Consider the following 15,396-nt stretch of genomic DNA (forward strand, 5'->3'; position numbering starts at 1 on the left):
AGCCCCTGCAGTGTTATCCACAACACAGTCACGTCCTTGTCTGACTCCAACTCTTCAACTCAGCTTCAACTTAGTCAACCTTAATTAAACTCAGGCCCAGACAGGTTGGGGGCTTTTAAGGATCTTGTGTGTGTTTTTTCGTGATGAATTTTTAGCTGCATGTGTGGAGATGTTCTAAAAACCCCTGCAGTGATTTCCACAACTCAGTCATGTCTGCCTACTTACTGATGTTGCATGACATTTCTCACTTTCACCAACTGACTTTGTAATATTATCAAATAAATTTCGCTCACACACGTGAGAGACTGATAAGGGTATGCAGAAGAAAATTACAGAGTTATTGCTACTGAAATTGCCTTTCTTCCCACAAACTGCTTCTGCCTTTTGGCTTAGCTTTCTGTTACATTCTGGCAAAACAACACACACGCTGACAAAAGTAAGCTAAACACCCAGACAGAGTGGTAAAATTAAAAGTGCTGAAAGGTCATGCCTGATTAACTTTTGGAATGACAGTATTGCAGTGATTAAACTATCAGCTCAAATAGATAATGGAGGAACTCCCTCGGGCCTGTTGCAGCCATTGTATCCTCTTGCAGAAAGTCAATCCACAACTGTGGTAACTGGCCCTCGAGATCTGGCAAACAGCAATGGATCAGAGTTGTAGGAGCTGATCCCATATCTTTGACTGGGGAAAGACCTTGCTGGGAAAAGAAAGGACCTCAAATTGATGCAGGCAGTCTATGGACATGCGTGCCACATGTGGACAAGTGCTGTCTTGTTGAAAGACTATCAGGATGCTGTCTCGACATGTGGTGGTGTACCATCAGGGTCTCCCAGAAAAAACACCAAAAGCTCCCCGCACCATGATGCCAAGAGTAATGTTGACGTGCCTCTTCGAAAATTTAGCAGGATTGGTCCTCCTTCTTAGGTGTCACAATATTTGCATACAATGGTCAGCCATGGTGATGCAGAACTGAGATTCATCACTGAGCGCGATACAACACCACTCAACTTCACTCCAAACTAGGCTGTCTCTGTTCTGGTGTTAATAGCAACCTGCACATGGGACAAAAATAATCCAATACCTACTACATCTGGATGACAGGTGCAGATGTGATGGGGTTCTGTAATGCTTAACACACAATACAATAGTTGTCCCTTGCTGTGATGGCTAAACCATGAATTGTTTTACAGATGGGGCAGACACACATGCCACTTGTGTTAAAACTTACTTCTTGGCCGTTGGTAAAAAAAATAGGTCCAAAAACAACAAAATAAGAGAATGCTTATTTGCCAGCACATTTGCTTAGAGCCCATAAGCAAACAGTAGACTGTACTCATTGTCACACCAGTGTAAACAGTCAAAAAATGGGTTTAATCCTTTTAGTCTACCACACCTGTTCCGACCTTATAGAAACTGAACAGTGACACCTACTGGCTTGTGCATGATCTTACGTGATTCCTAAACTCTGTGTGGTTTCTGTTGGACAACTGGAACCTTCATGTAGCCATTAGTTCCAACATGAGATCACTGTGACATCTGCATATTCAACATACCAGGCGACTGCATCATACAACCACCCGGGCTCATGCAAATCCACAGTGTGACCGCTATCAAGTGCTAATAATGTTGTTTGATGCATGTATAGGGCTCCTGTGTCTGGTGGCCTACACTCTCTATTTTGACTGACCATCAGAGACTATAGCAACTGCCTGATAACACTATTGCTCCACTCGTGATGCCACTACGTATTGTCTCTAGTGCTCATTCTAGACGTGCCAGCTTCTATACATACTCACTGGTGTGGGACATGTGGCCAAAATTTAATGTAAATCAGACCATTCCATCTTGGTGGTTAATGTTTTTTGGACAGTGAGTCTACAGTATATTGTTTCACTTCTGAGATTTTATGACCTGGCAAAGATTAGATATACTCCCTCCTAATATGTAAAGCTTTAGATTTGGAAAAGAATGCATTTCATCAAATGATGCTATGGTTGAAAAAGTTTTAACTTGCATATCATTCAGAATCTCAACTTTTAAAATAAGGCTATACACAGAAAACAAGTATACCACAAAGAAATACAGTATGAACATTTATTCAAATGGCCAAATCTGTCCTTTGTTACAAACTACAGAGCTCTTTTCTTAAAAAAGAAAAAAAAAAAAAAACATCTCAGAAGAAAATAGTTTTCTGTAAATAAATATTTCTTCCCTGCCACAGAAGGATATTTTTTGCCTGGGTCTGTGTTTGTTTGTCCGTCTGTTAGCAAACTTTCTCAAACCACCAGACAGATTTTCACGAAACTCTCAGAAAGCCGTCCTTGGATGTACATCTACAGTTGATTTACTTTTGGAATCGAATCCATTTAAGATGGCCACCACAGCTAAGCAGCCTGAGCAAACACAAAAATGACTATAACAGTCAATATTAGACACAGAGCTAAAATTTGATGTGGCAGTGACTGAGAGTCATCCCTAACACATGCTTTGAGCGCTACACATTACATGGCAACTTTGCCGTTAACTTCAACTTCAACCCTGTCTGTCTGTGAGCAGATCTCATGAAACACAGGACGCAGTTTAAAAAACTTTTACATTTTTATGGTAGATGCTTATATGTTTTATTAATGAACTTGATAATAAAGCAGGCGTGAAGAAGAGGAAAAGAGAGACATTTAGAGGTGCTGGTTAAGACACGTTTTTTTTTTTCTTCCTGCAAGTGTGTATAAACATAAATCTATTTGAACATAAGATGCAACAAGCCACTCTCAGGTTGGATGTAACTGGATCAAACTTTCCCACGTCCCAGGATTCGGAAAACCACATGGGCCAAAGCAGAGACAGTGAATTTGTGGTGCATGTATCTCTGTGTCTGTGTGGTTTTAGAGAGTTGCGCAGCGTAGCCGTAGCTGCTGGCCACAGCTGCTTCCCAGGCTCCTGCAGCCTCAACATCTTTATTACTTCTGCTCCACACAGGATGTTTCTCTAACAGTGACGGTGCATTACACACACAAAGCGCAGATAGCGTATCAGGTGTCCAACATCAAAACTCTCATCCTCGGAGCCACATGAGGATCTCTGCAACGTGTTAGTGGCCCAGCATCCTAACCCTGAACAGCTTTGTCATGTCACTCTGAGGAATGCTTTTCTAAAACTCTTCGCACGAGAGCCACGCAACGCTTACCGGATTAAGATTTTTCTCATTACGATATTTTATGGGGTGTATTATCACTTTTGAGCTCTTCGCTGGAAACTGCATGGCACGAAAACAAGAACCCATTTATTGTTGCGTCACATACAGACAAAATAGGACTTGAGAGAGCATTAACAAATGGAAAAAGTCTTGCAACAAGTGATCTCGGAGTGAAGTCAAAAGTAGAGCACAGTCAGTATCCTTTTGTGCACTCAGTCAGTACCGGATTAAATGTTAAAAAGGATCATCTTTACATTTTGCATAACCTCAAACTAAATATGCAGCTTGATGAAGAGTAAAGTTTGCTTTAATTACTTCTCTGAAGGTCAGACCTTTAAGGAAACGTGTCTGCATGATCATAGCAAAGTCAGCGAGCTCCTTGAGAAAGAAAGTGACTGCAAACCCCTTTCAGCCGTTTCTGCTCCTGAACTGGTTTTTGTTGTCCAAGAGCTTTAAAGCGCGCTGAGCCTCGTCAAAACCCCTTTCACCTCAGCCACTAAACCTCAATGTGATAGTGCGGCACTTCATCGCCCATATTTAACAACTGCGCTAATCACTGCAGCACCCTAAAAGCCTTTTATTTGACAACAGTGGCATGTCCCTGCTGAGGCAGGTACCGTGGTGAGAAAGGGGAAAAGGGCAAGACAGAGAAGGGGGAGAACAAGAAAAGCGAAGTGAAAAGGAGACAATCATAAAGGATCAGGTGAGGAGGCGGAGCTCCTCAATTGTAACCCAGTAAACTGGCTCATACCAGTGCGAATAGTTAGAAAATCTGAATGCAACATTGTGGATTTTACCTTTTTGTTACAGCTTTATGAATATTTCATTGGTTACATGACCTGACTACAGCTCAACAGCGCCCCCCGATGTCAAAACAATAACTTAAATAAACTTGTTCCTTAGATTTGCATTAACATTTTCATCAGAATTAACACTGAACTCTTTATCACCTTTTACTAAGCTCCTCTAAATAAAAAAAAAAAGTCTATTTTACTTCAAAGTGTCCAACTCTGCATTTTGAGTAAATCTTCTATTCAAGGTAATTCCTTTCAAAAAAACAATTTAGTTAAAGTTTTAAAAAAATAAAAATAAAAAGGAAACAAACCCTAATCATATTTAAAGCAAGTAAACAATGACCTGGTTAAAAGTTTCATTCATTTAAAGTATGATATGGCTGTTTGACCTTATGTAACAAAACAAAAATAAATTGTAAACCCTCTGTCATACTTGTTACTTAAAAAACATTTTCGTCTCATTAATTAAACAAGAACAATAAACCAGCCACTACAGAGCAGGAGCCAGTCCCAAGCCCGGGTAAAAGGTGAGGCTTGTGTCAGGAAGGGCATCCGGAATAAAACACTTTTTCAAAAACAAGAGCGAGAGAGATGGAGAGCGGTAGAGAAGGCCTTGAAACTTTGGGTCAATTTGACCTAAAGGCCACGGGAGGGTTAAACAAGAACAAAAAACTATTTTAGTAGACACATAAAATACATATAAAAGTGCAATAATAAATGTTTCCTTTGGGAGCCGCTAATATATCAAAACAAGCACTTTGGATCAATCGAAACTGACTCCCTGAATATTCAAAAAAAAAGAAACCCGGCAGGATTTGTTCACCCACCTTTTAGGTATCCACGTTGCAGGTTTGATCATTAGTGCATGAAATAAATTAATTACATTGTTCTTAAGCAAACACTGTGGCTTGATCCGAATGGCAGTTTTTGGTTAAAAGATCAACAGGCGAGTCGGTCCTTACGAAAGAAGTCTCAGGAAATTAACTGTGCTTTGTGACTATATAAAAACTGTGTCCTAATTATTTTTGCTCAAACGCAAAATGATTCATCAAAACATTAAAAAAAATATAAAAGACTTTCTGTACCCAAAATGGAAGTTGAATTGTAAACACAGTGAAGGTCTCATTGGAAACGTCCGTTCAGACTTTCAAAGGAAGCAGTAGATTGAAACATTTTGACTTCGTATTTTTTACTCGGTGTGGAACTCCATGAAGTCAAGACTCTGACGTGGTGCTCTTCACTGTGCTGAAGTCGTGAACTGGACTTCCTTCTGTCGAGCCGTAAGCCCGCGGTTGTTGAGGGTTTTTCGTGGTGCTGGCAGGTGATTTGGTATTAAGCACTCTTGGAAGGTAAACCTGTGAAGAGCAGAGAGATGAGCACAAACAATGTGAATATTATTTCTGTTTTTCTTTTTTCCACATTTTCCTCTTTCCCCTTTCATAAACAGCACGGAAAATAAGACAATTTGTGTTTGGTTGGTTATTTTTTTGCTGTAACAATGCTTCTAGGCAATAAATCAAACTGTTGGAAAGTCTTAAATGGAGCCACATTTGTTAGGAAATTGCATTTGTGGGTTGAGGAGCAGAGTTCAGTATGTGGGTTGCGTCCATGAAAAACTTGCCAAATCTCCTCTGCAATACAGAACAGCTTACTCTGCTTGTTTGGTGTTGTTTAGTGGATTGGATGATTAAAGTCTGAAGAACCAAAACATGTAGGCAATTTATTCATTTAAAAAACAGTGGCCTCAGTAACTCGTGAAGAACCATACACAGCCTGTTACGTACATAGATTTCTACAACAACATAGTGGCAGCAGCACCTAGCTGTAGCAGGAATACCATAAAATCTCTGCTGGATCAACTCAAAACTGACGACAATGCAAAGATTTATAAAACAACTTGAACTGCTATGAGAGCTTTTTAAATTGGCCCCGCTCAGACAAGTCATTAACTTATCAATCTTATCAGAAATAAACTTTATTTATTGGAACTGAGACCTTCCCAAAGAGTTATCCACAGGTAAAACATTAATTGTTCGCAACTTTTCAACAAAACCCCAGTTTAAAAGAACTATCACTTTATTACTGATCTACTACGATGTTGGTTTACTCTTCTGTTTCTTTATTCTGTTCTTTTAATCCCCTTAAAGTGGTATTTTAGAATAGCTGTATTCTTTATGGAAGTGGGCGCAGAAACAATCAGTCACGATGACAGACATTTCACTGTTAATAACTAGCATCAGAAACCAATAGGGCAAACTAACGAGGTAACTTCAGGTCAACATGAAGTGTGTTTGATCTCTATGGAATCGTTGTGGCATTTGTTGAAGAACAGGCCCGAGTACTCTACCTTAATGTTTTCTTCCACTCCCTCTACTGTATCCTTGTCTTCTTCTGTGACCTGAGAAAAGAAACAAACAAAACGAGGACTCAGTGTGACGTATGACACAGCAGCACAGCGTATTCACGCACTCAACACTCACCTCATAGTTATGCGGACTGAGGTACTTTAAATAGCCAAAGCAGGTGAAGCAGAGACAAATGCAGACCGTGACACACAGGACGACTAAGGTGAACAGAGAAGTAGAAGTCCTAAAACCTGAAAACGATGAACACAAAGATTTCAGACAGTGACCCGGACCCACAACTTATTACGTGAACGCGTCAAAAATGTTTGTGTTTAATTTCGCAATTTATAAACTACTCATAAATGTTCAAATGTCCAACTTTTATTAAGCGTGCGCAGGTTTTTTCTTAGATAATAGTTTAGTTTAGTTTCCTATCCTGAGACCCTTAACAATGACAGCTTCCTTCAGCTTTATCACACATTTCCTTTCTTTCTAACCTGCTCTGAGGACAGAGAAGAAGTAAAGCCATATCAGACAGATGATCGGTGCGGCCAGAGCTTGATCGACAGCTCCCAGGTGGACCTGGTGGTCCAGGCGAGTTGGCAGGTAGGTAAAGTACAAGTTGTGTCTGTCCACCAGGTGCTTGAGCAGCATGTAAAGGAGACCTGAGGGAGTTCAACACAAAGTATTTAATTAAAACACTGCAAAGGTTATATTTCACTGAGAACAAGCAGGAAGTTGTAGGTAGACTGTGCAACGAACTATTTACCAAAAGGCACAATAATGGGACAAATGATGCTGTAAGCCATAATGACAGTGAAGATGCACAGAGTCCAGCCATACATGGCTCCATACTCAAACTCGTAGGCCTGGTGCTATGAACAGAGCAAAGTATATAGGTTTTGTTAGAAACATTTGATATTTATTCAATACATAACAAATACTACTGTAAATAAACCAAGCGTTTTCCTACGTGTCTTTTCATGGAAACTGTAGTCTAAAATCGTTATTTGGCTTTCATTTTTGATTAAATAATGTAGATAAAGAAATAATTTATGATCAAACAGGAACAGCTAAAGTAAGTAAATTTAATACAAACCTGTCTGACGTATTTTCTTTCGGCAGCGGAACGAGCCATCATCAGACGTATGGCGTAAAGCAGTAACCCGGGCAACCGCAACAACTCCATCCCAGAGCCCACTAGGGCGGCCGCGATCACATAGTTGACAAAAAATGCCCCCTGATCAGGTAAAAACACACACCTGGTGCATTGAAAACAAAAACAAATAAATAAAAATGGGGAACCAAGTTAAGGGGACAAAAGTTTAATAAATGGTTAATAAATCAAATATATTCTGATGTTAAAACATTTAATTTGACTACACCTCAAAAGATAAATTAAATTCTTGAATTAAACAAATTTTGATTACAGCAAGCGTTGTTTAAATGAAATAAAACCTGCGAGACGAGATACCAGTCAAATAAAACCGCCTACGAATGTCTCTAATGTACATGAACCTCAAAATTTATTTAAATAAATTTGTACGTTTCCTAAAAGGTAAAAAGTCTGAAAATGAATACAATTGAAAAAACAAAACAAGGATTACTTACTCAAACCTTGTTTTCCCATCAATGATAAATTTCTTATCAAACAGCCAGCGGAAAAACCATGCAAGACTAAAGAAGAAATACAAAAAACACCTGTTATTAAAATTTATCTTGAAACTAGTGACTGAAAAGAAATCTGTTTATTTGCTTGGTATTTTATTGTTTATACAGTCAATATAAAAGAAGAAAATGGAAACTCTATTGAAAGACTTCTCATAAAAGATTTCCGTTTGAGGCAATTGTTTGGAAATGTTTGGAAGGTCTTTCCCAAACGATCGAGCGCCCATTCTTCCAGACTGAAAGAGACTTCACAGATGGGAGGAAAAAAAAAACATAATAGTTTCCAACCTTCTGAGGAGGATTTGTGCTAGAAAGTTTATGTACCAAAAATGTTAAAGTTTATGAGAGTGAAATTACAAAAACTCTGGACCGTATGACTTTTTAAGAAGGGCCGACGGGAGAGAGTCTCTTCTCTCTAAAAACAGAACGTGGTACCATGATTTTGTTTGCGAAGTTGCATCTAAATAGAGAGAAATCTGGAACAATGTACTTCAGACAGACAAGACCAAAATGAAGGGGTTTGGTTGTAAGGCACAACACCAACATCTGGCCAAAACCAAACACAGCATCTCAGAGTAAACAACTTAAAACCAAATGTCAAACACTGTGATGGAGTGGTAGTGATTTGGGCAAACGTCAAATGTTAGGCCTTGCCTCTCCAACAACTGAAGAAGTGACACCAAACAGCAGAAAATTACCAATAGAACAGCAGAAAAATAACAAAGGTATTGCAATGGCCCAAGTCCAGACCTTTTGGTTGTTTGATAAACAGTGACTTCATCAACAAATTGTTGTGCATTTTCAAGTGTAGCTATATTCTGTCTGAGCTATTGCTTTATCAAAATTACCTGGTGAGGCCTAGTGAGGGAAGAATCAGAACCATGAAGAGCAGGAAGAAGTACAACTTGCGCATCATGCTCAGCTGCTCACTGGACCTGACAATTAGGTACAGTAAAGTTAAAATAAAGAAAAAAAAAGACTTTTGGTAGTACAAATTACCACTGTGTGTGTGTAATACCTGCTCCAGTGTGCCTCTCCTAGTGTAGAATAGTACACTATTGTAGGCAGCAATGCTGAGAAGGACCACAGCAGAAGAGTTGGGAAGAACTGACTAATGACAGGGCTCTAGAAATAAAAAAAGAAAGCACCCTGAAGACTTCAAAACTCTGAAAACTGTGATAATTACAGTATACACCTGAATGTTTCAGACTCACATTGAGATAGTAGATGGGCTTAGTCACGTTGAACCTGTCCATGGTGTTAATGATGATGGTGGGAGTTGTCAGAAAGGTGAGGAAGATGAACAGTAAGATGTTTATTCCCAAGAAACGGAGGAACCAACAAAAGCCCCGCACTGAAAGGTTTTCCCTGTTAAGCATAAAAAATTAAAGGGAATTAATGACAAAATAAATAACATTCCTTAAATTAATGCATATCATCCTCTGCTTTTCAGGCCAGAGTTAAGAGCCAGGATCATTTTGTGTTGAAAAATGACAGCTGTAGCCGTTTTGGTCATACCTTAAAATCAACATTATCCTCAATGTCATGAGATATCTCACATGATCACGCATGACCTGTCAGCGCTTGGGAGTAAGTGCTGCAAATGACCATCAGCGATTACCACACCAAGTTTTAGCTTAACATCTATCTAAACTGGTTGAGTTGAGCATTTTTCTGTTTGTCTAAGGTCAGGCGACTGTGGCGACTATCTTGAATTGAGTTGTCTCCGAAAGTAAATCACTTGTAAAAGTCAACCTTATGATTACTTTCTGAAGGTTTCATTAAAATCAGTGATTCATGAGATGTTTTGTTAACGGGAGAGACAAACGCGCACGCGCACATACAGATATGCTTATTTTCTGGCATTTCTGTGGCGTAACATTTGAAACCATTCAAACTTTGTGTGACAAGGCTGAATATATATAATTAAACATTCTAGAAAGGAACTATTATCGACCCGTAACAGTAGTAGCAGAGTTCCATAATACTTAGAGATTATTTTGTTTAATTGCAATTTAAATGCATTCTCTTCATTTCATAAATTCTTTAAACAGTCCCATATTATTCAATTAAAGATCATTTTGTTATAGTACTGAATTATTTTCCATTCTTGTTATCCTTAGCATTTATAATACTAAGTAGTGGGAACACACAGTTTATGAAGAGTTGCTAATGTTGACTTACCAATACACACTTTTGTGATGTGGAGCATAGCTGACCTGCCACTTGTTCACTTTTAGCGTTTGGCTTACGGATGAAGGCTGCGGTTCCCTCCCACAGCAGCACTTTGGGCTTCCACACTGGATCGCATTGAAGTCTTTCAGAATGCTGCAGTCAGTAAACAGCAGCTGTTAGTGACAGATGCTAACTAGTTTTTCAAACTATAAGACATCTTCTCAGTAAAATTAAAAAAAAAAAAAAAAAGTCATGCGGTGACCACAACTTTGAGGTTTACCGATGAGAAAAAAATAGAACAGTTACAGGAACTCCATGTGATATTGCTGCTCTCACAAAACAATTTCACAGAATTTATTTTGGTTCTGGTGCTCTTGTCAGAACAAATTGCACCAATAAAATATGTATATAAACTAACAAATGTTATAAAGGAAAAGCCAAAATAATTACTATGAATTTGGATTAGATCAGTGGATTATTTCTTTTAAATTATGGTTAAATTTTCAGTGAGTGCTGCAGAAACTCAAAAGGAAACACTGCGACATTGAAACTCACTACTTGGCCATAGCCTCGGTCTTTAAGGTGACAAAAGCGATCCCCAACGAGTGGTCTGGCACCATTTCTGCCTCCTGTCTCATTTCTTCCAGCAGCTGCTTCTCTTTATTGCTGTAATATTCGATGGCATCAACCTGGGAGAGATGAAAAACGGAATTAAAGTGAAACCATCTGGTGTCCGGTGCATTGTATGCTCTTCTTTTTCACTACAGCGTTATTGTGAGTCATTATCTTTTTTTTTGAACTTCTGAAAGACAAGATAAAAACAGTCAGGTCATTTGGTCCATCTCACCCTCTGACAGCTGGAGCAGCAGCAGAAGTGGCCGCATAAACGAGGGCTGATCAACTCACGTATCCCCGTCTTACTGAGGACACGCTCATAGTACCGCAGGTTTTTTCCAGCTCGGATCCTAGGTTGAAAAGAAAAATAAAAAAAAAACTATTATACAAGCTTGGAACTAAAACCTAAAGTTAGGTCAATTATTCATAAATCTTTGAATAGGGTAGAGTCTTTGAGCACAGCTGTAAATATGTATATTAATTTATGTTTAAAGTTTAAAAGCACAGAGAGCCACAATTTTTGTGACTGCCTCCAAACGTAACACTGAAACTTGATCACTTTATTCTCATTGTGTATAAACATGTTTAGAACTCACAGAGAAAGAGATGTGTGACTTCAGCTGCGTTTAAAAAAAGCAATAAATGTGATTTTAAAAAGGCGCATTTCCACAGCAGCACATTGACATTTTCTTCTGTTTACAGGTGACGTGGACAGTAGGGGTGGGAAGACGAAACACATCGTTTTAAGAAAAAGCCAATTTCTGACATGTATTTTACAGCAAAAAAACCAACAACAACGCTTACAAGTTACAAAAAGAATAACCTAAATGCAACTTATAGATTGTTCTTGTTGTTGAGACCAAGTGCAAAACAAACACACAAAAGCAAGACAGCTTTATTTTATTCACACGTCTCACCTTTCCTTATCGAGATTCATCAGCCTGGCCACATTATAGCCCAAAGTCACAGCACATACGTCACAAGTAGGATATGCCTCCCTGTGAGCAAACAGAACTGGAAGTTACAGTAAAGCAGCTATCACAACTGTGTGTATAAACATGCCCGTATTGGGACAACAATCTAAGCAAATATTAAACAAAATATCCTTATTACTGCGGTCTACTCACTTGAAATGGGTCATTACATCTTCCTCTGTTGCCTTTTTAGGGATCGAACACACAAGTAAGACGTTTCTGACCTGCAGACACAAACATGCAAAAATATTTACAAATTTCTCCTCTCCTACCGTCCAGCCTGTCAGCACCGTGTGGTCAGGAGACTCACGGTTTCCCTGCGCGTGCATTTCATTTTTGACGTGTGCCGTCGCAGAAACACAACTGTCAGGAACAGGTAGAGAACCGCAAACACCGTATGCAGCCACAACAGGTTGTTTCTGCAATAAAAAACAAACAGTAGGTATTATAAAGAATTTTGGTACGGCTGGACAAATCTCTGCTATAAATTTGTTGGCTTTAACAGACAATTTGATGACTTATCATGCATTTCTATGGTAATTACCTCGTGCTGAGATTCCCAATAGTTGTCCTTCCAAAACTATGAGGTTCGTTGCCTAAAAAAAGAAATCTAAGTAAGTTTTTTTTTTTAAAAAGCAATCTCTACAGGTGGAAAGAAAAGTGTTTTTCATTTTCTTTAGTAATTCTGTACAGTGGTTCTGAAGTGTAAAACAAAAACACATCAGCTGCAGTCTCTTGCTGTGTTTTTGCCTTAGCTAAAAGATAAACAGCATGATGTTAAACCCACTCAGCAGTTTTCCAGTCATGTTCACAGGCAGAATGATTCCAAGCGAGGTGATGGTAATGACCACCAGCAGGATTATCAAATGACGCTGGAAGGACAGGTAGTGGACGGCGTCGATGCCACATTTTTCTTTTATCTTTTCCTCCCTGAAACCCAAAGACGTGAGGCGTTTATGAGGAGGAAACCAGACGTCAGACGCTGTGAGTTTTATGCAACATGTGATTACAACATGCAGAAACAAAAGGCGTTAAATAAAATGAACAACACTCACTCCATTCTGACGGTGTAAGGCAGCCATGAGCAAAATTTCTGAATCAAAATAAAGAAAGAAAGAAATAATAATAAAAAAGAGGGATATGACACAGATGAATAAAAGCCACAGAGAACTGTAGTTTAAAAAACAACATGAAACTGATCTGTCAAGAAAAAGTCATTGTCTAGTACAGTAGTATGTCTTATGGTTTGTATTATTATCTAGTTCAGTGTTAAAACAATGACAGAGTTTTTTAAAATTATTTTTACATACCATTTCATAGTCAGGGTCCTCCACGTTGGACACAGTGGATGACATTCGCCCATAGCAACGGTGTGACGACTCGGTGAACCTGATCCACAAAAATAAATGCCAAAGGGTTACTCAGTAAACCAGATGATCCGGTTTACTATACTTCTAGCTTTTCACAATGTAGTCAAGATGTCTACAAAAACCTGCCGTCTTTAATTGCAAGTTAAACTTTTAAACCAACCCTTCATTGTCTGCAACCAGAGCTAAACGACCATAGTCCCAGAACTTCTTTCTGATGACCGAGAACAGGAACAGCAACACCTGTGAGCGACAAGAAAGCAGGCAATTTAGGACTGCTATGACCAACTCTCAGTTACTTCCACAAAAAGCTTTATTGCATCATCTGTAAATTTGACTAAGTCATAGCCATTTTTGTGTTGGCTAAGGTTGATTAGCTGTGGCGGCAGCTGTCTTGAATTGACTTACCGAAAAGCAACTAAAAGGTTGTTTTCTACACAAATCCTATCATTCAGAGCCAATTAGGACGAAGCTATGACAACCCTAGTCAGCAGATTTTTCAATCTCACAACTCAGGCTCAATGATATGAGAGGCAAACTGACAGAGACGTACGATGAAAACACAGAAGTTCAGCAGCAGGACAAGTGGCACCCCTCCAAAGTCATGGCCTGTCAGGACAGTGCTCTGGTTGAAGCAGTTGGGGCTGGAGGAATTATTGAAGCCCAGCAGATACCCCAGGGAGAAAGACATCACTGGACTAAGACCAGCAGTTTATCTGCAAAAAAAATCACAAAAGTATCCCGTCAGACAAATATACATTTAAAAGTATCCCGCCAGACGTATATCTGCCACCACAAAAATGAATACAAAAACTTACATATAATAAATAATCTTATTCTTGAATGTAACATGCTTTCATTCATTGTTTTGTTGCTAAAAATGTGTTGGCCAGGAGGCTTCATCGCTACAAAATGTTGTAATAACTGAACTGTAATGTTGTTTGCAATAGCCATTTGCAAATACGTAGTAATAATACAGTTCTGGGTAAATGTTTGTACAGGTTCTCAGTCATCTAGCACACAACAAATCCTAAGAGCTTAAAAACAAGTCGGCGAGTGTTGGAAAACACGTCTTGAACTAACAGAAAAGAGGTCCAGTTGACTTGTTTTTAAACACTTAGGACAGCACTGGGAGGATTGAACTAGTCTTTGAATTTGGCGAGGAATTCACGGCGAAGACTAAACGATCAGTTTGTGTAAAGCCACATAGAAAACAAAATGAAAAACGTTAAAAAAAGGACTAATTTCACAACAAGTGTCAGCTGCTGCAGGTTTGAAAGAAAACACATTTTGCATTCTTACTTGCAAATCGCTCTGCGGGGTAACAACACTGGATTGGATTTTATTAACTGACAAATAAACCAAAAATAATTTTAAAATCAATACTGAGAGGATCAGATCCATCCAGTGTGAAGCTGTGGTCAGCCTTTTTTTCCTTGCTTGGTTTGTCATTTCTCTGCAGTTTATTTGGACAGATAATGTGCTGCATCGAACAGGCCTGAGGGAGGCTGGTTTGTGTTTGTTTTGTTTTAAACAGAATTTAAAATCTCCCGATCAGAATGAAGATAAAGAGAAGGGCTGACTGACAGAGAGTGCTTTCTGTTCTCATATCCGTGGTCGTGTTTTTTTTCTTTCCCCCAATTGCTGTCACGCCCAACGCTTCCTGGATCAGACTGAGTCATGTGGGAGGAAATTAAAGTCATAAAGTTTGACATTCTTGTTTTCGTACGGTAACAATCCATTTTAAAAGCCTCCAGAATCACCATACGTGGTGTACAGATCTTAAAGCCTGGCGACAGACAAACAGAGGCAGTTTCTGCTCAAACAGCTGGCAGACACTTTCACTCACTTAACACAACGAAAATAGCAGTAATTATAATATTAAATAATTCAGTTATAATGGTAATTTATAAACACTCACCGGAGCGGAGAGTCCACTCTGCTGTGTGGTGCCGTTAAATAAAACATTTGACAACAACTGCTACGTAAGTTGCACACGAAGTTTGCTAACACTAATGAGTAAACAAAGTGCTTACCTGCTGGTACAGCTTGATTTACTTGTGGGGTGAGACGAAACGCCGCATTGAAAATATTGTTAAGGAGTTTGTGGCACACTTGCGGTCCTTGGTGAACTCTGTCCTTATTTCACGGCGCAGTATATTTCCATGTACTGTAAATATGAGAAGTAAGTCCTTTACCATTCCTTTCTGTCCCTTCCCTTTCAGTGTTCTGCGCATGCGCGGGTCCTGCAACTCATTAAC

At 39.1% G+C, this 15,396-nt stretch overlaps 1 protein-coding gene across 1 annotated transcript; it reads right to left on the reverse strand.

The window, feature by feature from the left end:
• Positions 1–2,657: 2,657 nt before the first annotated feature.
• On the reverse strand, positions 2,658–15,366 carry tmem63a (transmembrane protein 63A). Its single transcript, XM_017436007.3, has 23 exons — positions 15,172–15,366; positions 13,689–13,851; positions 13,299–13,378; positions 13,079–13,157; positions 12,824–12,861; positions 12,556–12,698; positions 12,313–12,364; positions 12,079–12,187; positions 11,922–11,992; positions 11,712–11,792; positions 11,027–11,144; positions 10,735–10,868; positions 10,189–10,332; positions 9,219–9,372; positions 9,023–9,129; positions 8,853–8,939; positions 7,948–8,013; positions 7,436–7,598; positions 7,106–7,211; positions 6,834–7,001; positions 6,472–6,587; positions 6,339–6,389; positions 2,658–5,346 (listed from the first exon to the last, which is right to left on the reverse strand). Exons 2-23 carry the CDS (start codon positions 13,824–13,826, stop codon positions 5,206–5,208), a joined length of 2,346 nt encoding a protein of 781 aa, XP_017291496.1. The 5' UTR covers positions 13,827–13,851; positions 15,172–15,366; the 3' UTR covers positions 2,658–5,205.
• Positions 15,367–15,396: the final 30 nt, after the last annotated feature.

Source organism: Kryptolebias marmoratus, linkage group LG19 (assembly GCF_001649575.2).
Source record: "Kryptolebias marmoratus isolate JLee-2015 linkage group LG19, ASM164957v2, whole genome shotgun sequence".
Lineage (NCBI taxonomy): Eukaryota > Metazoa > Chordata > Actinopteri > Cyprinodontiformes > Rivulidae > Kryptolebias > Kryptolebias marmoratus.